Source organism: Rhea americana, unplaced genomic scaffold, assembly GCF_003343005.1.
Source record: "Rhea americana isolate MKP2758 unplaced genomic scaffold, rheAme1 scaffold_12, whole genome shotgun sequence".
In the NCBI taxonomy this organism is placed as follows: Eukaryota; Metazoa; Chordata; class Aves; order Rheiformes; family Rheidae; genus Rhea; species Rhea americana.
In genome coordinates this window covers 8,779,589-8,804,447 of record NW_028185261.1, presented here as the reverse complement: position 1 = coordinate 8,804,447, position 24,859 = coordinate 8,779,589, and the positions used below count along the sequence as shown (strand labels likewise).

Genomic DNA, 24,859 nt, shown 5'->3' with positions numbered 1-24,859 from the left:
GGCATTTGCAAAAAAAACAAACCAAAAGGAAAAAAACAAGGCATAGTTTCAACATACATCTCCAGCCACTGGCTGAAAGGTGTATATATTTTTATAAAGCATTTGAATGTGAACCTTCTTCTGTTATAAAAAATATATGTGCAAATGGATGTGTCTAATTTTTCCCTAAATCAGTTACCTACTTATACAACAGAGTCCTCTTTAACAAGATTGGCGGTATCTTTAAACGTATCCTCTGTTGCTGTGTAAGCTAATGCTTGSTCTCTCTTCAGGGTAATCTTAGGAGGCAGTGAAGAAGAAGGGGTAGAAACGTTTTCTGTGTCCTGCTGCTGTTCCTTTTCCATCTGAAACAATAAAATTCAAACTTACCTTCTAATGTACAAAATACCCAGCCTTAACTTTTAGAAGTGCTGAATAAATATTCAAATATTTTGCTGAAGTGTAATGTATACCTTATTTCTGCAAATCAACACTTAAATGCTAATTCCACCTCAGCACAGCTGAGAAAATACATTACTGCAAACTTACTCTGCATGCAGCAACTTTCATTTTAATGTTTTATGTCAGGAGWAACTTCATAGGTCTATATGCAAGTATATGAGTGTGGGTAACAGTGGTAGCTGGTTTGGTTTGTGAGTAGTTAAAACCATTAGTACTGGGGAAATAAACTTTGGCTTACAAACTTTCTCCCTCTCATCTTGTTCAAGCAATAGAAACCTCAGTCTCTGCAAGAGGTAGCTACTATTTGTCATATGACTGTGAGACTAGGGTTCTTCAGTCATTAGGTACTTTGGAAATTTTTAAGATGAGCCAATTAATCCAACCTTTTTCAAGTGAGTAGAAGAACCCAGGAACTTCATACTTGGCCATGGGAGAATTCTTCTATAGCACACACACCACCAGCTGAYGTACTGTCTTAAAAGAACCAACTCATGGGCTGGGCTGGATGGAAAAAAAAAGTGCTGCCATATGTAGAACTGTTAAATTTTTGTGAAGTGCTGAAGTAACAACTGAGAAGCACTACTAAGACATTTTACTCTCAGTTGCAATACAAGAGCCTCTCACTTGCCCTGGGACCCTGAGCCGTACCAGACTGCACCAGCAAGCTGAAAGCAACATCTGAGATCCAGTGCTTGGGCTGGGAGAACTGAGGTGGGCAATGCAGCAGGGCTTCCTGAGGTGGGCACCTGCTGAGTGCACTACACTGCCTGGGACTTGGTAACTACCTCAGGCCCATCTTGACCTAGGCTTAGGAGCAGAATCTATCCACAATCTTTATCCTTGGAAAGCAAGAACAAAGTCCAGTAGTACATTAGCTGAACAGTACAGGCTGAGAAAAAACATATACAATACGAAACAATACCTCTGCATATATTGGGTTTTCAAAATTAGTGCTTTGTTTCAGTTTTCTCTTGAAGAAACTCCATTTTGATTCCTGAAATACAAAAATTATTAAAACTTTACACATTTTTCTCACCATTTCTCTGCAAAATGACAGCACTGTTGTTGGAAGTGTTTTCAATTTCACTTGTATTCTGTGCTAACTCAGTGGTTTCAGACAGATGTTCTCATATTGCTATGCTGTATTGCTAATTAGTTAGCTCCTTTAAATATTTCAAGGCCTGCTGTAGTTTTAGGAACCCTTWCAATCTTTAGGGTGAAAAACGATATGCACAGGGAAAAATGTGCATTGTTTACATTCTGTTTTCTGTAGATGGGAGTATRAATGTTGTTTATTTGAACTGCTTTGGAGACTCATCATGAAAAGCATAGAAAAATCCAAAATCATATTTGAAATGACCGTTTATACCATAATTCTTTAAAYAGTTTTTACTCTTTCACTAGTCAATTAGCCTCACGAAGTTATTCAAAAGATGTTTCTGCCAAAGGAGAAAATAAATTAGGTTTTTATTATCAGATTATTGAAGTAAGCTTTAAGCCATCCTATATGAGTTGTTCCAGATTACCTATTTAAACACTGTGCCATGTCATTCAAATTATCTCATTTAAACTATTTTATCTTTTACTGTTTATAGCCTTTATTTATTCGTAAGAGTATCAAGACTTCATGAGAAATGAGGGCTCCATTATTCAAGGCATCTTCCCCCAAAAATATACATTTTAAAAAAGACAGAGGGTAGGAAGGAAGGAAAGTGGTCATTTAATGTGTCCAGGGTAAACCAATATACATCAGTAACGGTTAAGCAYAGGACCCAACTTTCCTCTCTGGTAGACAACCAGTTATGGTTATTTAAGTAGTACCAAAAGGCTAGGTCAAAAGCCAATAAAAGTGACCGTATTTATTCATGAAAGCCTATCATTATACAAACAGGTCAAAGAAGAAAAAAGCTGTCTTGAACACAACACAAGAGAAATTACTGAGGGAGAGAGTGGTACAGTGACAGGTTGATGAGAGCTAATATTTCAAAACTCAGAGGTGCTATTTCAGTGGGTGATGTATGTGAAAATGCAGTCCTGCAAACAAGCCACTGTCAGATCATTCAGATGGATATACAGATACAAAAAACGTATCTTCCATGAATCACACAAATAGTCTAGATGAGRCAATACTTTTAACTTAATTGTTAAAATATCCTGTAACAATACATAGAACAAATGCCCTAAAAGGACCTGCTAGCAGTTCTAARTATTGAAAAATTACAAATAGAAGTGAAAAAAAATGATGACTTTATGCTTGGACTAAATGTCTTATTTGAATTTTCATTACCAAAAAGAAAGGGGTTTTCACTGTTTTAAACCAAAATATAGTTTCTCTCTTTTTTTTCATATTTTACAAAAAATATATTATATTCTGCTGCTTCTATTAAAATACAATTCATTAGGGCTATATGAATGTTTGTTAAAAGTATCATATACCTTGAGTCAAAGTAAACCCTCAGTTACAATCATTCCACTGGGGAGCAATTATAATTTTCAGACTTAATACTTGCCCTCAAAATGAAGCACCTTAAATAGTGAAAGAAAACCTTCTGCTCCACTCTAATCTCTTCAGAATCTTTGGGTGATCCAGGCAGAAGACACATTTGAATCCCTATATATGCTTACAGTGTGCCCTGACCCATTCTGTGCTTGCTCTCCTTTCTTATCTCATCAAAACAACTCTTCCTGACCAGCTCTYACAAACCTTAAGCATGGCCCAGTTAGACTTGAGGCAGATTAYCGGCCATTATTTAAAGAGAAGTAAAGTCATATTGCAGCTTCCCTAATAATTCAACTTTCCTGATCTGGAACAYAAACAAATAAGGCTGCTCTACAGCATTTCAGACATACAGACCAACAAAACAAATAATTAACTAACACTCTTCTGAAAAATTTTAAGTATTATCATATTACCTGAGGTACATCTGAACTCTGAGAAGGTTCCTTCGGACTAGCAGATATTACAGAGGCATACACAGGATTTTCAAAATTTTCATTTTCCTCACTACCAGCTGCTGTTACCTGTAGGAGAAGAAGAAAAATCAGTTGCAAAGAAGGAATGTAAGGTTGTAAGGAAAAGGAAAGGTARAAAACAAACCCTGGTTTCTCTTACATGTGTTGGTCGAGCCACTGTAGCAGCACTTGCTCCACTGGCTCCACTATCTCTAGTTGCATACATCGGATTTTCAAATGTGATTGGTTGTTTCCCTGACTCCACTGCAAAGTTTTCATTCTGCGAAGGGAGGAAAAAAAAAAAAAAAAAAAGCTAAAAATTACAATTTAGTAAACACCTCCATATTCCCAGGAATAGCTTTCTAGTCTAATTCTTCATTTCAGGAGACAATATGTGTTTACTTTCACATACTTATGCAAAATCTAACAAACAATAAAACAAYATGCAAAACCCTTTAAATTCTTTCCCAGTGAACTGTACAATTTTTTGTTCATAGTAAGAATACAAAGGGAGATTCTGTAGAATTAACACTGCTTAGGTAGAACTAGCCTGTATCCAGACCTGACTGTTGTTAGCAATGGAAAAAAAAGTACCACTTAGACTTCAGTATATGTCAACATTAGGCCAGAAAATGGAAAGTACCATAAAGTTTTTTATGCATGAAAAAGATCTGAGGTAACATTCAATCCTAAGGCTATTTGCCAGTGTTCACTGAAATGTTCATATGATTGTCTCATTACAAAAGCATTTAGTTTTAACAATGAATGTGTTTCTTTGTCTAGAAAAAACGTCACACATGTATATCATGGGCTTATCTTCTTCACTGGCCATTTTATTTTATATTAACTCATTGCCAGTTAAGTTTGTGATTTAATTTCGAAAAAGTTGAGGGTGTTTCCAGAATGGACTTTGCAGCAGGTGCACATTATTCTAACATATTCTGTGATCTGCTTCCTAGAAGTGAAGATCTTATGTGCATTATACTCATGATGGTAAAGAGGGAAATACTTTTTTCTCTCCCCATAGAACGTTACAGMAAACAGAAAGCTGTGCTATTTCTCAGATATGCATAACAAAACATGGATAAAGTAGAGTTGTACATCTAATTCTGATTTGCTRAAACTGATTTGCTGAAACTTGCTAAATAACAAGCTCACCAAGTTTATAATTCATTGTGCAAAGTAGTTTATCCTGTGGTTAGGTGTGACTTTTACCTCTGAAGTTGCTAACATACACATTCCAACAGTTCCACAGAACACGAAATGCCATCATGAATTTCCTCGTTACAATACTTTAATTTGTCTATTCATTCCCTGTATATTCCCTGAATATCCTGAAATATTACAAGGGAGTAATCGACTCCACTTCTACCACATGAATCTTGAGAAGAGAGAGTCACATTATTTTGGAGAACAGTTTGTGTTTGTTCTTGCTTTCAATTAACAAAAATCCATTTTGGAAAATAATCTACCAGTGTTCACTTCTTCTAAAAAACATTTACTACTTCACTGTCTTTCTTACCTAAAAGACTTCCCTCTACCAGCTGACAGTGAAATTAAAAGAAAACATTTTTTAAAAAATATTTCAGAACTAGGCCTTACCATCTGCATAGCTCTGTCTATAGCAGAGTCAGCTCCAAACCCAGCAGCTCCTATGTCCATATTCACATCTGCTCCAGATCGAAAAGTTACTCCATTGCTGTTTTCTTTAGATTTTACAAGACTGCTTAAACTTAAAAAAAAGGAACAGAATATACAGACTGGAAGCTTATAAAACAATTTCTTTACCTAGTTACTGCTTGGAATTTTTGCTGGCTCTAAACAAGCTAGCCCCAGAAGTAGTATTCTTGTATTAGATAGACAGTCCTTCTAGTCTAAATTACCCCATTCAGAATGGGCTCATGTGCCCATGTTGACATCAAATGAACTCAATCAACTACAAATTCAAAAAAAATCTATGTTTTGGCTACCTGTATTTCAATTTTGTACTATAGACAAATTCATTAATTCACTCAGAAGTCAAAATTCACTGAAATTGATGAAAAACGTGATTGCAATGGCAAACAAATTTAGGAATGTTGTTCCAACAACACAAATACTTAAGTTTTTATKCATGCAAATAATCAAGATACCTAGAAGGTTATGTTTTTTACAACCAGCAAACATTCAGTTTACATCTARATTTATGGTAACTACAATTGCACATTAGGTTTGTATGAGAAATGTTGGAAATGGACTAGGAGGAAGAACAAGGAGCAGCAAGAGATGGGGTAAGCAGCCAAACACAGGACCAGAAGCACAGAACTCTGAGCATATGACTCCCCAGAAACAGACAACTACACATTCACTGCAGACCTAACCTTCAAATTAATTTTGCCAGATTAAACTAAACTGAAGGAAGGCAGCAGCACTGAAATAATACTTCTGATTCTACACCCTCATTGGAGCTGGCCTGTGCTAAAATTCTTGTCTTCAGCTGGTGCTTTTTTGGTCTGCATGCTTTACCATCTGGCACCCTAGAAACCAGCTGACACATTTAAAAAGAAATGAGCTGCTACTGTTGCACGTGGATGAGACTCAAGTTAAGAGCAACACCTAAGCTATAACTTAAGTTAACTCTGCAGTAAAAGTAAACATATCAGTTAACAATTTAAAGAGGGATTGAGCAATGGCAGCACTAAGGCATACTCATGGAAGAAGGTTAAAATGTGAATGAAGCCACACAGACAAAAATCTGAAATCTCCATTTCATGTTCACTATTCATGCCTCACATTATTTTTAAACAGATGAATAAATTGTTGCAGAAGAGCTCAGTCTTTCAACGATAAAAAGATCTCTTTGACTCCTAACAAAGTTTTAGAAGCAAATTAAAAAGTATTTAACTGCAGTCTTTTTGTACCCTTTTGAACTGGATTCCCTGATCCAAATCAGTCAGGTAAACAGTCTTCTATATGGTTAATTATTTACAAGTTAATTTGAGATGTAGAACAGTTTGACAATAGTTGTTTGTTACAAGATATGATGCGCTATGATATTGCATGGAATCAAAAATCCTCTAGAATTGCTGCAACACTGCACCTCGTACATTCCAACAGAACTGGCAYGTGGTAAACAAACTGGATTTTCAGAAATATTTAGGCACAAACACAAATACTTAGCATACAGACATTACAGCTATGACAGCGCCTGAAACATACCTTGGTAGTTTCGGAAAAGCAGGTAAAATGGAGCCTGTTCGTCTGTAGTTAAAAAAGCCTCCAACTGCTAACACTCCAATTATTATGATTAGTATGACTGTCAGCAACACTGCTACTGCTGCTATCAAAGACAGAAGAATAAGCAAAAAATTAAAGCAAGCATAGTTGAGTGTAAAAAAGAGCCCAGAAAATTGGAGGTTTGACCCTGAACAAGTACCACATTGTGGTATTACACATGCCTTAGTTCAAGATATCAATGGTAATATATGTTTGAAGCTTACTTGTTCCAGGAGGCACTCCTTTTGACAATCCTATTTCACAATAATYCCCAGTGTAGCCATAAAAACACCTGTAAATATAAGTAGGATAGCTGACTGATTGTTTTTTATTAAATCTGGGATCCCAGCTTTATTATTATATTCCATAATGTTTACCCACATGACATAAAATTTAACTCTCTGCTTAGGAATTACATGTTTCACTGACTGTAAAAATAATATATCTGCTATCTGCTTAGAATTAAAAGCGGATAATAAAAAGTGCTGAGTTAGAAAACTAAAGTCACTTAGGTCAAAAGATTCTGTTTCAGTGGAGCATTAGTGGCACCTACTGGCCGTTCCAAGCTACATTTATTGARCATTACTTCTCCATTGCTTTAATTTTATGGTATAGCTTTTACCAGAAACTTCACAGAGGCTTGCCTTTCTGTTTTTCTTCAAACTGAAGCATGTTACATTGCTTATTTGCTGATATTTTATTCTTATATGTTCTTTTCTTTCATTGAATCATAGAATCAGTAAGGTTGGAAGGGACCTCTGGAGATCATCTGCTCCAACCTCCCTGCTCAGCAGGGTCACCTAGGGCATCGTAGACAGGGTTGCATCCAGGCGGGCCTTGAATATCTCCAGAGAAGGAGACTCCACAACCTCTCTGGGCAACCTGTTCCAGTGCTCTGTCACTCTCACAGTGAAGAAATTCCCCCTCACGTTCAGGYGGAACCTCCTGTGCTTCAATTTCTGCCCATTGCCTCTTGTCCTGTCACACGGGACAACTGAAAAGAGTTTGGCCCCGTCCCCTTGACACCCTCCCTTCAGGTACTTGTACACRTTGATMAGATCCCCCYTCAGTCTTCTCTTCCCCAGGCTGAAGAGGCCCAGCTCTCGCAGCCRTTCCTCATAGGGCAGRTGCTATCGCAAAAGGTATAACATCTTTTGAAGCATTTCCAATACTTTTTAAAGAGTTGATTTCTTTTGTGAAACTAAATTAGCACAACCTGACCCAGAACTTTGACTACATCAACATACTGACTTACTTGCATTTTGGAAGACCACTCTCATCTATGTAACACGTTCCTCCATACATGCACCTGCATGCTGGTGGCATTGTCGGAGAGGATTCAATGGCTGCAAAAATTGAAAACCATATATGCGTTATTGTACGTGTTATTAATATGCATACATATACATGTATATGTACATATAAAATATATTATATTAATATTAATAATAGTATATGCGTTATTAAGCCATCTTCAGCAGAACACTACCATAGAGTATTTTGTTCATCTGTGCAAAATTTGCATATACAAAATTACAGGCAGCAGATTTGCTTTTAATAGCATATATGTATATTGCCATTATATTTATTTTTCTGTCAAAATAACTTATTTTAATCCTAGTAAAACTTGTTCTTGCAAAATAATGAGTTATTCAGTAAAAGTATGCAGAGGCAACTATAAAGGTCTATTTTTTCATCATCATCATCTTCTTTTGCCTATAAAGTCCATCACCCATCTCCTTCCTTCTTCAGAGCTCTCCATTCAAAATGCAGCAACACTTTACCTTGTCTGGCCCAAACCCTTCTATCCAGCAAGCTAGAAGTTATTTAGAGAGMGCCAACAAGCTGTGATTTATTCACGAAGAAAATCAGTGGATGAAAATGTGCATCTAAACTCTCAGACATCCTGACAGCAAGAATGACAGAAAACTCCAAAGTTTTCAGAGTTTTCTGTCAGTACAGAGCATAGGCTGACTGACTGGTAAACAACAAGTAGTACTGAAGCCTGTTCATAATCATGCTGGTGCCTCACTGCACTCCAAGAGTTTTGAGGCCACCCATGTGGCCACTCTGCTTGAGCTGGCCCAAATGCATAGCTACAAAGGTTCTGATGTTATCCTAATGCTGAAGCTAATGAAAAACAAATGAAATATCTTGAACATAAATTGCCTTTGGTAAAAGCTCAGAATTTGACATCCAAAAAAGTGTGGTTTACATAAGAAAAGCTCTGGATCTTCGACGTTATTACAGGCTATAAATTAAGAATGCATATTGGTAGTCTCTCTCACACCGACAAGTTAGATCAGAATAATCTTGTTATAATCCTTTTTTTTTTTTTCTCAAATCAGCCAGAAGCAGAGTAAGTCTGTTTTTATAACATTACTTATAGGTAAAACTCCTTTCAATTAAATGAGGTCCCAAAAATGGAGACCTGGGGGTCTTAGAGCCTGTTTCCTATTGGCTAGAATATGGGGAAATGGCAAAATGAAGTAAGCAAATGCATATTGAAAACTATGTTTGGTCAGCATAGCAGTTACGGTAGCCATATTCCACTGGTTAACAAAGAATTAAGGAATTAAAAAAAAAACGCTTAAAATAAAGTTCAAAAAGGAAGTTCAAAAATAGAGGAAAAATTGAGACAGTATTATATGTACTATTTCCTATCTCTTCCATTCTCTCAAAATAAATTGCTTTCCTTAATTTCTGGACAGCTTATGTAGATCAGTATCAATGAATAACAACAAATGTAGTTTCCTCAGAGCAATAAACAGCAAATAGTAAGTGCAATCAGTGCGACTGATCTTAAGTTAAGTGTATTGCACACTTCTATTGCCTATTACATCATATTAGTAGTTCCTCTTTCTGCAGCTTACACCTTGTGGCAGTAAGAGCAAGCATCACCAATTATCAAGAATATATAAGTCAGATGTAAAGCTGTGCGGAAAATTATGAAATTGTATCATTTGATGGAAAAAGAGGAGGAGAATTCAGAGAAAATTAAGCACAGAAAAGATGCCAGACATAATGCCATAAGGGTTAATTTATTTAAGGTACATTGCAAGGACAAGTACAAGGACATCTGGCTACCACCTACATCACAGTAAGCTGAGGGTGCAGACTAATAAAAATCCTGCAGTAGTATACTCTTTCCTTACAGGTGAAGCTGAGCAACTATTTTCTTGGAGCTACTGGAAGCACTATGGGGGCTCTGCTGCAATGCAATAATCAAGTACTAAATTGCTTTAAAGAATTTCTAATGTAAGCTTATCTGGAAGTTATTAATTTTGTAGAAGTTCCTTGTTCACCCTGTGAGTTATTTAAGCTTTTTGCAGGTTTATACTGTATTCTGTTATATTGATTGCACAGTACCTTGTACATAATTGTAAATACARGTCACATTTTGTTAAACCACAATTTGTCAGAAATTCCATAGTTCTGAAATGAGTACATTTGGAAAATAAAAATGTAATTTTTGGAACTTAAAAAGTAAAAAAATAGAAACCTTGATCAATTTCACAGCTGGGTCTGGATTGGTAGGACTAGTATCTCTAAATCCATTTTAAAAATGAGAAATAAAGACATTATATGAGGTGCACTAGGTAACCATAAATCAATGACAGCTGAGAATAAAAGCCAGCTCTCCTAACCTACAAACCTCAACTATATCAGGCAGCTCATACCACCATATTTCTAATCCAGTAAAGCATTTGCATTCCTATAGGAAAGCTGCCATGCTTTCATTTCCTGCCTGACAAATTATTTTACCTGCATCACACACTGTGCTGCTGCCTTCTACAAATCGAGTCCCTTGAGGACAAGCGCAGGTGTACCCCCCTGGTCTCAGCAGGCAGAGATGGCTGCAGACATCTTTACAAGGATTAGGCACTGAAATAAAATGTGATAAAGGCAGCTGAAGAAACAACGCAGCACAATCCTAAGATACAGCAGGAGGATTTCACAGTCAGTAATACACCTCATCCATATCATGTATCAAAAAAATCTAAACAAATCTAGATCCATTTTCAAAGCAACTGATTACCTGCTGGTGTATTTATATTATTTTTGTCTGCCTTTTCTTATATTCTTCCTAAGGGAGAGATCATGGCTGTTGGGAGCCAGAGGAACACAAGGAGGTGAAGAAACAGAACATTCCCAGTACCTGAGCATCACAGAGCTTTCTGACTCCCAAAGCTATAACTCCTCTAACAAGGAGTATGCTGGAGCAGTTTGTGTTCCTCTGGACATCCCACTACGCTTACTGCTGACATATGATAGCTGAAACAGTTTCCTCAGAGGCAGTATTAAATGGTCAGTACTTTGTATGTTACCAGTACAGATTCCCATTGTGCCACTTAGCCATAACTCAGTACTAAAAGACTGTAAATAGAGATGTGTAGTACTTCACTTTTGAATTAGTTTTGGGTATGCAGAAAAATACTTGCCAGTCTATTCCATTTTTATACTTTCAGAAAAACATATCATCATATGCTGAAACACTTATTACCAGACTACTAAGCTCTTTGAAGACATCATTACCAATGTCGATCAGATAGGAAGGAGTGGTTCATGTAGGATGCTGATTACCTACCTGACTGATTGTATCTGTGTTGGTGATAGATGCGCACTTGAGTGAGCCAGGGATTTACAGTCAGCACTTTTACTTTTTCTCCACTTCCAAATTTATCTTTCTTCCAGACTTCTCCCCGTTCTTTAGCTATCCAATATAAGTGGCCTTCAAAGACATCAAGGTTGTATGGACTGCCGACTTCTCAAAGGAAACAAACAGTAGACTATCAGCAAGCAAATCTCTTAACAGAGTAAGAGATTCTTCATCAGCCGAGTATCTCATCTAATAGGTTCATTTTAAGACATCTGTAGCAGTATATACAGTATACACAACTGACCACTTCATGTGACTGTACCTGCAAATTGCTTAATAATATACACAAAAAGAGCAAGAGTCCAACTTGCCACATCATTCCCAATTGGTCATAAGTTACCCTCAGTGAATCTAGTTCCAACGCAATATGAGCTCTGCACCCGGTGTGCCAGTTACCTCAATATAAAGAAGCAGAAAACACTACCGAGGCTTGTTCTTTAAAAAGCTGCCTTAATGCAAGCTGAAGTCTTACAAATCAGGCTCCAGCTGTGAAGACTGAGTGCTTATTAGCATACATCTTGGTTATTATTACATTAACTAGATAGTAATTCTTACCTCCATGTAACACTGTGGTTCTATCTGTTCCATCAGGTTTCATTGATTCAATAACATTTTCTTTAGAATCACTCCAGTAGATCCTGTCATTGTTCAAATAATCAATAGAAAGACCTGTTGGCCAGCCAAGGTCTTCAGAGACCAGAGTTTGTCTTTGCTGTCCATCCATCCAGGCACATTCAATCTTTGGCTGCCTTCCCCAGTCAGTCCAATACATGAACCTGGAAAAAAAAAAAAAAACAGAATTTAACATGGCTTGGAATTTGGTCACCAGAATCATGTTCTGGAGTTTCATTGAATGGGTCAGTCGTGAAGCAAAAAGCTGTTCAGAAGCTTCTGGTTTGAAAGTGAGATCAAGGAACTTGCAGAGAGTTCACTGAATAAGCATGTTTCAAGAATACAACATAAATAACAAAGTTTTTTTTTTTTTTGTCATGATTTTGGAGAGAGTAATTTCAATGGCAATTTCTCAGGGTGAAAAAAAATTGACTGTGAACACTTTGAGCATTCATCAGTCACTATAAATWTGCAGAGTTAAGGAGCTGCATTAAAGACTTAAGGGGATCTACATGGTGTACTCCAGCTGAGAGAATTACATATCTAATATGTTGTGATCGATCATCTAATGCAAGATATAGCAAACGCATCTACTGAATGTGCCAAAGCATTTACATCACTTTCCACCCAAGGAGGTTGTCTTTATTTCTGGGAGCTGGTAAAGAGAGATTCCCACCAAATTCCCTATTTCAGTAGTAATATAGAAATGTGGTGGGTAGAGCATTATAAAAAAGGACATCTTTATTTGGCTTCCCTGGTGTCACAAGCACCTATCTGAGATCTAACCCCAAAATACCTATATAAATAAATAAAATTCCCAGTACACAAATTTCCTAACATTAGTGAAAAGACAAATTTCTCATTGATGATACTGGAAATTTCCATAAATTTTATCAGGAAGTCACTGCCTTAGTCATTCCAGAAAGTCTACAGTTGTGCGTGTGTGGCGGGGGGGAGAGGCTGGCACTAAATAATACTGAAAACAATTCTGGAAAGTCCTGTAATACTTGCCCAAGCTTTGGATTGACAGCAATAGCTGCTGGTTGATCCAGTAGAGAAAAGATAAGCCATTTTCTGTACCGTCCATCTAACTTTGCCACTTCTATGCGATTAGTCCCTGCATCAGTCCAATAAAGATGCCTGAAGTACAAAAAACACAAAATATTTCAAAAGTAATTATCTGATACCTGGGAGAGGAATAAAAAAAATTTTAAGACGACAAGCTACATCAAAACCACTGCAGCAAGGTAACTGCAAATAATATAAAGAAACTACATTCATTACATCTGAGCATTTTAAATTGAAACATCCAACTCCTAAATGTAAGTAAGTTCAGGAAATGTAATTCAAAAGCTCACTAGCTTTCACCTCTGCCAAAGTTTCTGTCCAGTTCCTTGTCAAATCATCTTGATTAAAGTGCTACTGAGAACTTTCATTGTTACCTTTAAGCACTAGAGATGGCTAATAAGCACCTTTATAGATTCAGTTTTCCAGGAGAAAAAAGTCACATTCAAAAATTTAATTACCATGGAATTCATGTGGCAACTCTTGAGTGCATACAGTTTGTTAGGCTATAGCTCTTCTCCAGACTTTTGCCTTCTGATAGGTACGTTAATGAATAAATAGTCATTACATTAGATGCAGATGTTTTTAGTCCTTACAAATATGGCACTCAGTCCAGTCTTCCTTGGATTTAGCTTATTTTTACCATCAAGCCTGTATTAGTTTTTCATCTTAGATAATGAATAGCTTTTATAAAATGTGCACATTTAAATATGCTTTTTTTAAAAAAACTCTCAGCATTATTCCAGAACCAGTATAGCACTACGTCTGCAGTGCAGGAGATGCTAACCTCACCAAGATGCTGATATACCCTCTATTCTTGCATGATCATACGCATTTGTGAAAAGAAATTTAGCCATGGCCTGAGATCATTTGGATTTCTGGGTGGCCTGCAGTTCACAAAGCAAACAGAAAAATAATCTGAGGGCTGCAGATTAGTCCAGGCTTTAATACATCTCTCTCCTCTATTAAAAAACTGTTGGAAGCAAAGATAAAATTCTCCCCTTTCTCCAGTGAGTCTGGCTTCATTCTGCTCTAGATGACATACTCCGTGAGCAACTCCCTAGCTATTTCATAATCCACCACAAAGAGCATAAATAGATAATAAAGGCTATAGATCAGGCCTCAACTTGGAAACACAAATCTTTTTCAACTTTTGTCTACTCATCCAATAGCCCATTGAAGCATTAGAAAAAAATCTTTGTTACCATAAATGCAATTTATACCCAAGTGCTACTTAGTCACAGTTCAAATCCTGTAGATCTCCTGGCCACACACTGAGCAAGGACATGAACTATAAACAGTATTAGTCATGTTAATTGATAACCACTTGGTAAGGGGGACACAAATGGCTAAATTCCTCCTTTTGGTTTTCATTTTATCAGAAAAATCTTGCTTTACTATGATCTTCACACCCTTTTTCACCTTATTGACTATATCACCAGGATTAAAAATAAATAAATAAATAAACAAATAAATGAAAGCAACAGCCTTCAAAAGATTGACTCATCCCTACAACCACAGTCTATCCAGCTTCAAACAGAATTCTGAGTACATTTCATAGTTTCTATCTATAAAAACTAAGCCTCTGGTTAGTTAATTTGGTATTAAACAAAATAAACTACAGCTATGTCTGTCCACCACATCCTTTAACTGTTACATCTCAAAGTGACCTCATGATTTTCAGGATTAAGTAAAAAATGTCTATGTTTTAGCCTAAAAAGAGTCATGGCAATAGGAAGGGTTAGGAGGAAACACTCTTTCATATACAATTACAGCAATGTTATTTCTTGAGTAAATACATTGATTCATCAGATTTCTGAGCTGCTTCTGTTTTGAGAACAGTTTACATAGCAAAAGGCTGGTAAGAAAAGATAAAAAATAAATTCAGTTATGCATTGGGAAGGYATCTTTTCCACCGCAGAGGAAGCTCCTTTCCTGATGCTTACCTGAGTTCTAGGAGGAGTATCCATCTAGCATGAAGGCTAGTGTACTATCACATGAATGGTGCACAAATCTGCTAGTTGCGTAGTAGTGCAGGTTTCCTCAGAGAATACGTGATGCAGTCATCAACACACATTTGATCTAGTTAGCTGCTATCTGGGCAAACTGAAGTATCTTACTACATTTTTCTGACTCAGACAGTTCACAAGGAAAGAAAAAGTGGATTTTGCACTGTCTGGTCAGAYGCCTGACACATTCAATGTACAGTATTTTTCTAGCCTTTCAATGCACTTACCTTCCAACCCAATCAACAGCTAACCCATCAGGATTAACTATGTATCTGAGATTCAAGTCAACTTCCTTCGTAGGATTGTTTCTATTGCTGTCAAATGTGGGCAGGTAGGCACGTTTGATGGATCCAAACTCAGAGCCCTGTCCCAGAATGCTGAAGTACACAATACCTTCCAAAAAAGCATATAGATATTTTTTAAAGTCTAGTTATTCCAGATTTTTGGAAAATTCTAATTTTTGAGGTTCTTATCTCAAGATACTAGATACATTCTTTCTATCCATAAAAACGCAGAGTTGTCTATTCAGTTAAATTACATCATATGAATGCTCAAATTCTGAAGCTATCTAATTCTTAAGCCATGAATACTATGGGTAAGATACACAYCTACAATCACATTGACAAAAATGTGTGTACCACATTTTTAAAGAGTAGAGGGTCTTGTTGGGTTTTTTTGTTCTTTTTTTAATACAGGATCTTGTGACTGGTTTAGACTGTCATGACTGAGGAGCAAGTGTGGCCCAGCACAGTGGCCCTGTGAAAAATACAAAGGCTGGAAAGCTAATTAAGAGGCAGTAATATAAGATAATATCAGTATCTACTTATAACTGGCTATTCCTGTTTAGTATAAGGATTAGTTCTTCTAAGATTTGAACCAGGTTTGGGGACTGGCAGAGGTAGGAGAGAAGAAAAGGGCTCATTGTAGCAACCCTCTACTGTYGCTTAATCTCAGAGAGCCATAACTCCACAGCTGAAATCACAGCAAAATAAAAGAGAAAACAGAATAAAAACTAGCTACACTAAATTTAACATTAAAAATATTAAAAGGAATCACATTGTTGTGAAGGAATGAGTAGAAGGGATGGGCACATTCAACCAAGATCTGGCCAGTTAATCTAGCTTGATTTTGATTTCTATTGTAAATTAAAAACATATCTGGTAGAAATGAGTCCTTTTAAACYAACCATTGCATGATTCAGTATTTATGCACCATGTATACTCACTCAGGCCTATGCCTTCAGGGTCCCAGTCATAATCTATAGCTTGGATGCGCTCCTGGTTATCAATATAGTCAGAGTACTGTGCTGATGAGATATTATATCTTCGAATCCTCACATTATCTGGTAGCAGTAACAACGGAGGATTACCTGAAAGAYGATCGCAAAGTTTGCTATTGTGTTTAACTCATTTTTAAAAAATGGAAAGTCATTTACAGTCAAAACTAACCCGGGGTTTCACGGGCTCTGTTTGAATAAGAGGTAGAAGGGAAAGAGAGCCAATTCTATAGTTTCAGAGCTATTAGAAATTCATGGATTTGCAAAATTGGTGAAAAACTCTGGAAATGCTTAACACTGAGCATAGTATTATCTTCTTCACCAAGGACCATGCACAGCAGTAATCACTAAGGAATAATTTCTCAAAAGGTTATTGGCATCTTGATACCTCACAACTTGGAAATAGAATGCAGCTATATATTATGCAACTCAAAGTTGCTTCCCACTGTGCAGAACACAATATGGGGAACAATTTTGGCAACAATGAATAAATTGTCAGTTACTTGAGCTTGGAGCTGTCTCAGCTCTTTTACCTGAAAGGTTTTAAATCCACATGCCTCCATGTTCAGATGAATGCTCTCCTGCCTGGCCACAGGTTAATTTTGAGTTACCTTTAGTGCTCTAATAACCTAATTGTAGAGGGTATCAGTCCCACCTGGCCTACTGTGCTGGTAAGAAAATTTAATCCTATAGCCCTTTTGTAAAGGGAAGAGTCCAACTGAGAGTCAAGGACCTGGATCCTAGGCCTTCCTTCAGAAAACAAGTCCTCCTACATTAATCGAATCTTCACTGAGCCAATGACAAATGACCCAGTGATTAAGGCATTCACTTGGGGAAAGAAAAAATCTCATTCACCAGTCCCTTTTCTAGCTAATAATCCTTAACTTCCTATGAAGTATCCACATGAACACAGATACCCTTCCCACAAAGCCATGAACAACTAATGGATAAGACAAGTGACTTTCTTCTCTGAAAAACATACAACTCAGTGGATAAACTGGCAGTATTCCTAGTGCAACAGCATATATATTGGTTGTTAGGACACTCTCGTGGGGGATGGGCTGTTAATTACATACCTATAGAGAAAAGAACTGAATCCAGGTATTGGCTATAGGGAAAAAACACRCATACCTCTTCTCCATAATGTTTTATGGGACCTGAAATTCCATGTGTGTTCTGGAAACACCTACAGATCAGGTGTGCAGCAGACACAGGCAAAGGAACCACTCAGTTATAAGTGCTGTGAGCTTGTACTGCGAAGAGTGACACAGGTCTGGCTGTACACAGAACCAGAACTCTGGACACAATGAATTTTATGATACTAYCGGCTACAATCTTGTTGTCTTCTACCACTTAATCTTGAAAACCTTAGGTATTTAGGTGCTTCCAGAATTAAGCTTGTGAAGAGGTGTTATAAAGAACTAGATTTCTGACAGGGCACAAAGTCAGCCAGGCAGAAATCAGATGCAAATGTGCTTTTGTATTTTTAATCTCATGATCAGCAGTATTTATTTGCTGAATTAGACMTCTGGATTGGAAACCCAGAGACCTGTTTTCCTCATAACATTTCTCAAATCCCAAATATTTTTTAGCTTTTAAAACTCCTGCAGTACACAGTTCTGGTTGTAGGCACCCTATTCTGAACATTCTACTACTTGACTAGATATACTATGCTGCTATCATCTACCTCTTAAAGCTGTTTAAGTGTAAGTACTTTTCCATAAACAGGATTGTCTCAATTTTTATATAATACTGCTGAACTGTAATTTTTTTCCCTTATTTTCTTCAGCTCTTTATTATTACCGCCTTCTGAACCAACTCTTTATTTATTCAATGACAGTCACATACTGTAGTCACTGCACTGAATATGATGAAAACCTAATGATTGAAGCTAAGCATGGGCCAAGTCCTTCTGCTTGTGTACTTCGTTCCATGAACAATGAATGGCAATCTGTCATCAAAGTGCCTTTAATTTTTACCAGTTTAATGCAAGTTTCTTCGGACGCATTACTTTGGAGACAAAATCTAAAACCTCAGGAACCACGGCTAACAGGCAGCATTAATTTCCTTCTGCTGACAACCATGAGATAAGCAGTCTTTTGTCTGCAGAAAATTTCAGGGGAGAGGAAGGCAGGCACCCAAACCCCTTTCAAGGTATTACTTCTAAGGCTTGCAACTTGAAGCAGAGATGGAGCACTTCGATTCCTGATTATGGAATAGGCAGAATACAAAGATAATCTTACGCAACAGAATAAAGACTTTTCTTCCCATTATCCTCTGTTATAAAAAGAGGATTATATTCATTAAGTTGCTATACTCCACTTGCTCTTTACAGGTAGCAATTAATCTTGTTGTCAAGTTAACATACCATTGGCTGCACACTGTTTCCCTTGTTGATCACCCACAGACCTGAAGCCCTCTGCACAGAAACATTCATAGCTTCCTTTGGAATTCTTGCAGTTCTGGGAGCATGTTCCAAAGACCTCACATTCATTGATATCTACACATAAGTGGAGAAAAGATACCTAGAGTTTATTTTTCCACATGCGAGTCACCTTTGCTACATGAAATGGTAGGTTTCTCTCTTCCTAACACAATTAAAGGATCAATAATCTAGTAAATGGCCTTTAAAATCAGCATCACTTTCATAATGAAACTCCTCATCATTCATCTATTGTTTGACATAAGTCTTAACGACAGATTACTATTAACTGCATAGCTCCTGTTTATCAGATCACTTTTCAGAGACATAATTTTGATCATGTATTTTTGGGTTAAATCACCAAAKAAAGAAAAAATATGATGTATGAGTACAAGGAGATAAGAGAAAACCCATCTTGAAATGTTGAAGCAAAGGTACCTATTCCCTCAGAAACAAAGAAAATCACTATTCCAGATGGAAAGAAAGTGAAGAATGGCCTAGAAACATAGTTAATAAAACTACTCAAACCATCCACAAGAGCTGGGAGCAACAGACCTGCTCCCAGAAGTGGTAAACGCTCTCATCAAAATATACTGAAATGACACTTATGAAGATACTGTACTCCATGACCACCAACACTGACCYTTGGATAAATGTCTCACCGTACTTTACCTGCATATATTCAAGGTTAAAACTTGGCACAACAAACTTTTATGGAATTCTGTTCTGAAACAGAACTAAACGAGAGTATAAACTTCAGTAAGTTTTCTTTGAATAAGAAAAAAATCAGGCAAATTTCTATCCTTCAGGTTGCAAAGGACATGCAACAATGAGAGCGCAACAATGTCTACCTACAGCCACCAAAAGCCTAAAACAGGTCTGAACTTGGGAGCCAGTTCTTTGGTGAATGAGGCCTACATGTTTGAAAACATTATTCAGCAGCATAACATGTCAGAAAACATCTGGTGAATATATAAAAATCCTGTTTTAATGTAAGAATGAGTAGTTACATTAAAATGATGAAGTGACAGGTCACTGAACACTTATCAGTGAGAAGATGTTTAGAAGGTTGAAAATACCATCACAGGAGTTTCGGTTAAGTTCACTGGCCTTGTACCCTGGCCTACAGGAACAGATAAAGCCTCCTTCATTCAAGTCGGTACAATTATGCTCACAAATATTTTCTGCACAAGTTCGTTCTGTACCAGGATCTGGGAAAAAAAAAAAAAAAAAAGAAAAAAAAAGAAAAAGTAAATTAGACAGTTATAACCAAAAAACAAAATGAGAAAGAGTACAGAACTTTGATCATTGTTGTCTATTTGAAAACTACTTTCAAGGATAAAGTTAGTTTCCTTTTCTTCTAAGTGAAACTTTCAACTAATGTGAATGGTTTTTCTTTGTCAAAGGCATAACTAACTGAAAGAGGGTGGTAACTGCTGATCAAGAGAGCTCTCAGCTAAGACTGGTTTCATCTGCAGAAGTGAGCATGGTCAGGATAAGGGCCATAAACATTCAAGCTCACCCTCCTTAAGAGAAATGGCATTCAACATTACCACCAATATGAAGCAACTGCAGCAACTCTTTTAAGAGATTTGAGAAGCCATTATCTCATTTTTGCCCATACCAACCTACCTCTTTCTCAAACTACCAGTCCTTCTTATCACCTAAACAGAAAACATTCTCGATTGCTATCACACATAATACAGACTCCACGTTATTTATAACTAGAAATTAAAGATGACAGCTTGTCCATGCAGCACCTAATCTAAAGCCTACTAAAGCCAATAAGAGTTATCGCACAGAATTCACTGCTTTTTTAAAACATGCATATAACAGAAAAGTAAAGTCAGGGGTAATGCATCATAATATRTAATAGATAATGAAAATTATACTATTCTCAAAGTACACACAGGATTATACTGAATCTGACACATTCTATTCATGTATGGAGCACTGAAACTCAGATCTCCTATTAGTAAGTAGAAATGATTAAAAATGTTTGTTTGTTGACAGAGCATGAAAAAAGATACAGATGTATGGCAAAATGTTTACATTAGGCTGATTATCTGCTTCATACACCTAAATCCCAGTGCTAGTTAAATTAAGTTTAAACACCTCAGTTTTACAGATATGTAGAAGTATAAGTTCTCTGTACACAAACACACATACAGAGTGTCTCTTTTCTCCATAACCCAGGTATCTGATATTGGAAAGGACCTGAATGTTATCATTGCATCTGCATTCACATCTATCCACAAATGGTAGAAAGCTGAMTGCCAGAAGGTGTCTTTGATTTGCACTGTCTCATAACCTTCTTTTTACTATCATATTTTCATCAAGTCATTCCACTATATTCTATTATCTAATGACATTGGGATGGTATGAGAAACTGAGAAAGCAGCTGCTTCAAAATAGACTGCACGATAGGCTTCTGAGTTGTGTGGGCTTTGTAAGCATGCTGGACTGTAAATCACCTGTGCATCATTTGGCATACTTTCACTTAAAGCCATGAAATTACAAGTACATGCTCATATTATCACCCTTTTTTATATTTATATCAATATATATTGACATAAAAAGTGTTAGGTTTCTTTTCAGAGATTCTAGTCAGAATATACTCTCTCTTCTCTCAAAGTTCAGATCAAAGCTTTTGTATCTGAATGGCTGCTAGGAAATTTATGATGTATGCTTAATAAAAGTTGTGAATGCACAGAGGAACTGAGAGGGCCCTCAGTCTAGGTACTGGGTGTCCTTACAGAACTCTGTGGTCATGTTTGTACACAGAAAAATAGAAGCCTGTCAACATACAATTGGTTTCAACAGRGCTAGAGCAACCTACACTAGTGCAGCCTACACCAGAATAATTCCATAGGTTACTCTATGGCAATTACAATTTAACGCCTTTGTATTCTAGTCCCTATAATGTAAATCATTTCAAAACAAGGCCAAACCCATTTTTGTGATGCATAAATACTCTGAGCCTAAAATGAATTTCTTAAAGTTTTCCCTGAAGACGACAAACAAAAGATACAATCCTGACTAACAGGATAATTCTAGCACAGACTAATTGAAAATTAATACTTCTTAGTGTTCTATTCAACAGCACATAGGTACCATTTTCAGTTTCAGAAATTCTTATTTCAATAGTACTATAATACTCTATCGGTATTTGTACTTACTGCAGCCCATTTCATCAAAGTGATCTCCACAGTCATCATAATTGTCACACACATAATGTAAAGGAATGCAATTTCCATTAGTGCACTTGAATTCATCAGTTGTACAAGGTCTTGGAGTTGGTTCTCTGCCTACAGTTGAGAAGAGAAACACTTCTATCACAACTTCAGCTACACAGTATCAACAGATAGCAGCACTACATCACATTGCAGATGAGGAAGTCAATGCAAACTGGTAAAATGATGATTACAGTGATTCAGGAAATCTTTCTTTAAAAATAGAAGGTATAGTCTTCTTGTTAAGTACTGCTTAAACTTTCTTTTAAGCGCGCGAACCAGCTATCATCCTTTAACTCTATACTTCATACATTTACTCCAGACTTCAATAAATGACTTAAGAGCTATTAGCAACCTAAATTTAAAAAAATATTAGGCAATAAGGCCAGCAAATAGTATCAGTAAGCAATCAAAAGCATAATTAAAATTGATAAGACAAAAATCAACATAGTGAGAACTTGATAAGGTATCTGAGGGCAGAACTCTATAAAATATTAACAGACCTTCTGCACGACTTGGGCCTAAAAAAATAGCAATATTGTTCATACCATACCACTGACAAGAATTCAGAAATAGATATTTATCTGTTTAAAAAGCCCTAGTTATCCATTCCATCMTTATTTCATGATACAACCAAACTCTATTTTTCTTCATCATTTTAAGTGGAACTCATAATAATAAGTATGCACAATTTAAGAACTGTTTGTAATAAAATACAATTCAATTTTGAAATCATGCTTCATACTTTTCAGGCAAATGATTGCTAATTTTTGCTACTTACACTGAGAGTTGCAAATATGTAGTACCAATAATCATGGTTCAAAATATTTCATTCTGAGCTCTAATTTTCATATATTTATGCTTAATTTTTACATTTCTRTAGGATTTTGGTATTATCAAACATTAAACACATCAAGATAACTGAATTTGATGGTCAATTTTTATATAAACATACAGTGTTCCTCTTTCTCATCRCTTCCATCTCCACAGTCATCTTCGTGGTTGCACAGCTCATGACTGTATACACAGCGATTGTTTTCACATCGGAAGCGGAATGGAGGTTCACAAGCAACATCCACTGAAATCACAGAGATCAAGTTAGTCATACTTCAGCACTTAATGCCATTAAGCCACAAATCATCCTTTTTATCACTTTTGTCTGGTACTATTTATGTTTTTCCTATATTTTAATGTTTTTCCTATATTTTAAAAAGTACTGTGGGGGCATTCTGGCCCACAGGAAGAAAATTATCTCCACATTTCTTTACATGTGATGCAAACCCTGTGACTGTATGCCAGGCCATTAGTTCAGGGATAACTGCATTACCTCAGTAAAATGATGGAAAATCCATTATGCCAATTAAGTTGTTATTTAATGTACAAAAATTAAATAATTAATACTTCTAATATCTCACATTTTTAGAGCTAAAGTCAGGACTCCTCACCCATGTTTAGAAAAATATCCTGACTGCTGAGAGCTTTAAAAGCTCATCACCTTAAAAAAAGAAAAAGAAAGAAAAAGAAGAAATCTAAATTATCTTAAATTATCTCTTTAATTGTAAACCAGTGGTCCTTTTTTAGACAAGCTTGAAAATACTGAACAGTGTGCTATGTCTTTTCTGGGTTTCTCCCTACTTTGATAAATACATACACAAACATCTGCAAAGCAATGAAAAACTTATAATAGCAAACATAAAGCAAACATAAAGGTACATGAAGCAAAATTCTCAGCACTTATCCTGAATGAAGTCTGTGAGAAACTCCAGTGAAAACAAAGTATTTAAAAATTACTCTTTGTTCTCTCTATTGTAAGTATTATGCATTGCAAGTATTATGCAATATTGTTCATTTTACTGTAATTATTCCCTCTTACAGCAAAGGTGAAGTTCTTCATCAGAGTCATCTCCACAGTCATTATCACCATCACATTTCCAATATGGCTGGATACACACATGGTTTTTACATTCAAAGAGCATGGGTGGACAGTATGTGCCATTAGGATATCGTGTTGCTGAAGAAAATAAATTTATTATGAAATTTTCATTTAGAATGGCAATTCTATTTTTTTTCTGAAAAATATTCAGGCAGACGCTATTGTTATTTTTTCCTTTGATAGTCTCTTCTCCTAAGAAGGAGCCTGAATATGAGGCACTACAAGGACTTACAGTGACAAGAGATTGCAAGGACTGAGAACTTCTTGGTAGCTGCAACATAATTAATTCAGGTTCGAATGAATAATGAAGTAATAGAAGTTACTCCTCAGAGGCTTTGGGAAATACATTGTCATAAATTTTACAAATTTATTTTGCAGTTGTTACTGATAATATATTTCAGTAATTAAGAAAATAACAGAACCAAACCTGAATGACCAAAGAAATACCTAAGGCATCTCACTACAAATGGAATTATGTCGGTATAGTAGAAAATCTACCCAGATTCTGTAAAAACTGTGAAAAAAATTAACTAGATAAAAAAGAAAACAAATATGACTCTCCTAACAAATGTAAACAAACACTGACATCATTGAGTTGCAGGACTGAGTATTTCTGAGGAGTCATGTCACTTAAACAGAATAATAATAATAAWAAAAAAATTGTTCTGGAAGCGAGCTCAGTGAGCTCCAGCTGCAAAGCATGAAACTCACGACAAGTTGTTTCATCAGAGAAATCAAGGCAGTCTGCATTTCCATCACATCGGAACCGCTCTGCAACACAGTGTCCACTCTCACACTGGAAATAACCTGGGTGGCAGGTCCTCAGCTCTGAAAAGATTCAGAGGTAACTGTTGAAATGTCTTCTCATTCAAATCCAGCTGAAATGTCTATTTTTCAAAAAGAACGATTTCCTTAAAGACTACAAAATCCCAACTATTAAAATTGTGGTATTCTCTACTTCTGGTAGAGAATTCCTGTAAGAGATCATTTTGCAGAATAAT

General features: G+C 36.4%; 1 protein-coding gene across 1 annotated transcript in view; it reads right to left on the bottom strand.

The window, feature by feature from the left end:
• Positions 1 to 24,859, bottom strand: part of LRP2 (LDL receptor related protein 2) — a 126,751-nt gene continuing 101,892 nt past the window's right edge. The window contains exons 60-79 of the mRNA XM_085323482.1: positions 24,570 to 24,686; positions 23,799 to 23,936; positions 22,881 to 23,003; positions 21,872 to 22,000; positions 19,772 to 19,903; positions 18,639 to 18,770; positions 16,220 to 16,363; positions 15,222 to 15,387; positions 12,932 to 13,060; positions 11,864 to 12,084; positions 11,237 to 11,413; positions 10,414 to 10,533; positions 7,904 to 7,994; positions 6,873 to 6,940; positions 6,592 to 6,712; positions 4,996 to 5,125; positions 3,554 to 3,673; positions 3,355 to 3,462; positions 1,364 to 1,435; positions 1 to 344 (exon numbers count right to left, since the gene is read on the bottom strand). Of these exons, the coding sequence (XP_085179608.1) occupies positions 183 to 344; positions 1,364 to 1,435; positions 3,355 to 3,462; positions 3,554 to 3,673; positions 4,996 to 5,125; positions 6,592 to 6,712; positions 6,873 to 6,940; positions 7,904 to 7,994; positions 10,414 to 10,533; positions 11,237 to 11,413; positions 11,864 to 12,084; positions 12,932 to 13,060; positions 15,222 to 15,387; positions 16,220 to 16,363; positions 18,639 to 18,770; positions 19,772 to 19,903; positions 21,872 to 22,000; positions 22,881 to 23,003; positions 23,799 to 23,936; positions 24,570 to 24,686 (2,600 nt within the window). The 3' untranslated portion in view covers positions 1 to 182. The remainder of the gene's footprint in view (positions 345 to 1,363; positions 1,436 to 3,354; positions 3,463 to 3,553; positions 3,674 to 4,995; positions 5,126 to 6,591; positions 6,713 to 6,872; positions 6,941 to 7,903; positions 7,995 to 10,413; positions 10,534 to 11,236; positions 11,414 to 11,863; positions 12,085 to 12,931; positions 13,061 to 15,221; positions 15,388 to 16,219; positions 16,364 to 18,638; positions 18,771 to 19,771; positions 19,904 to 21,871; positions 22,001 to 22,880; positions 23,004 to 23,798; positions 23,937 to 24,569; positions 24,687 to 24,859) is intronic.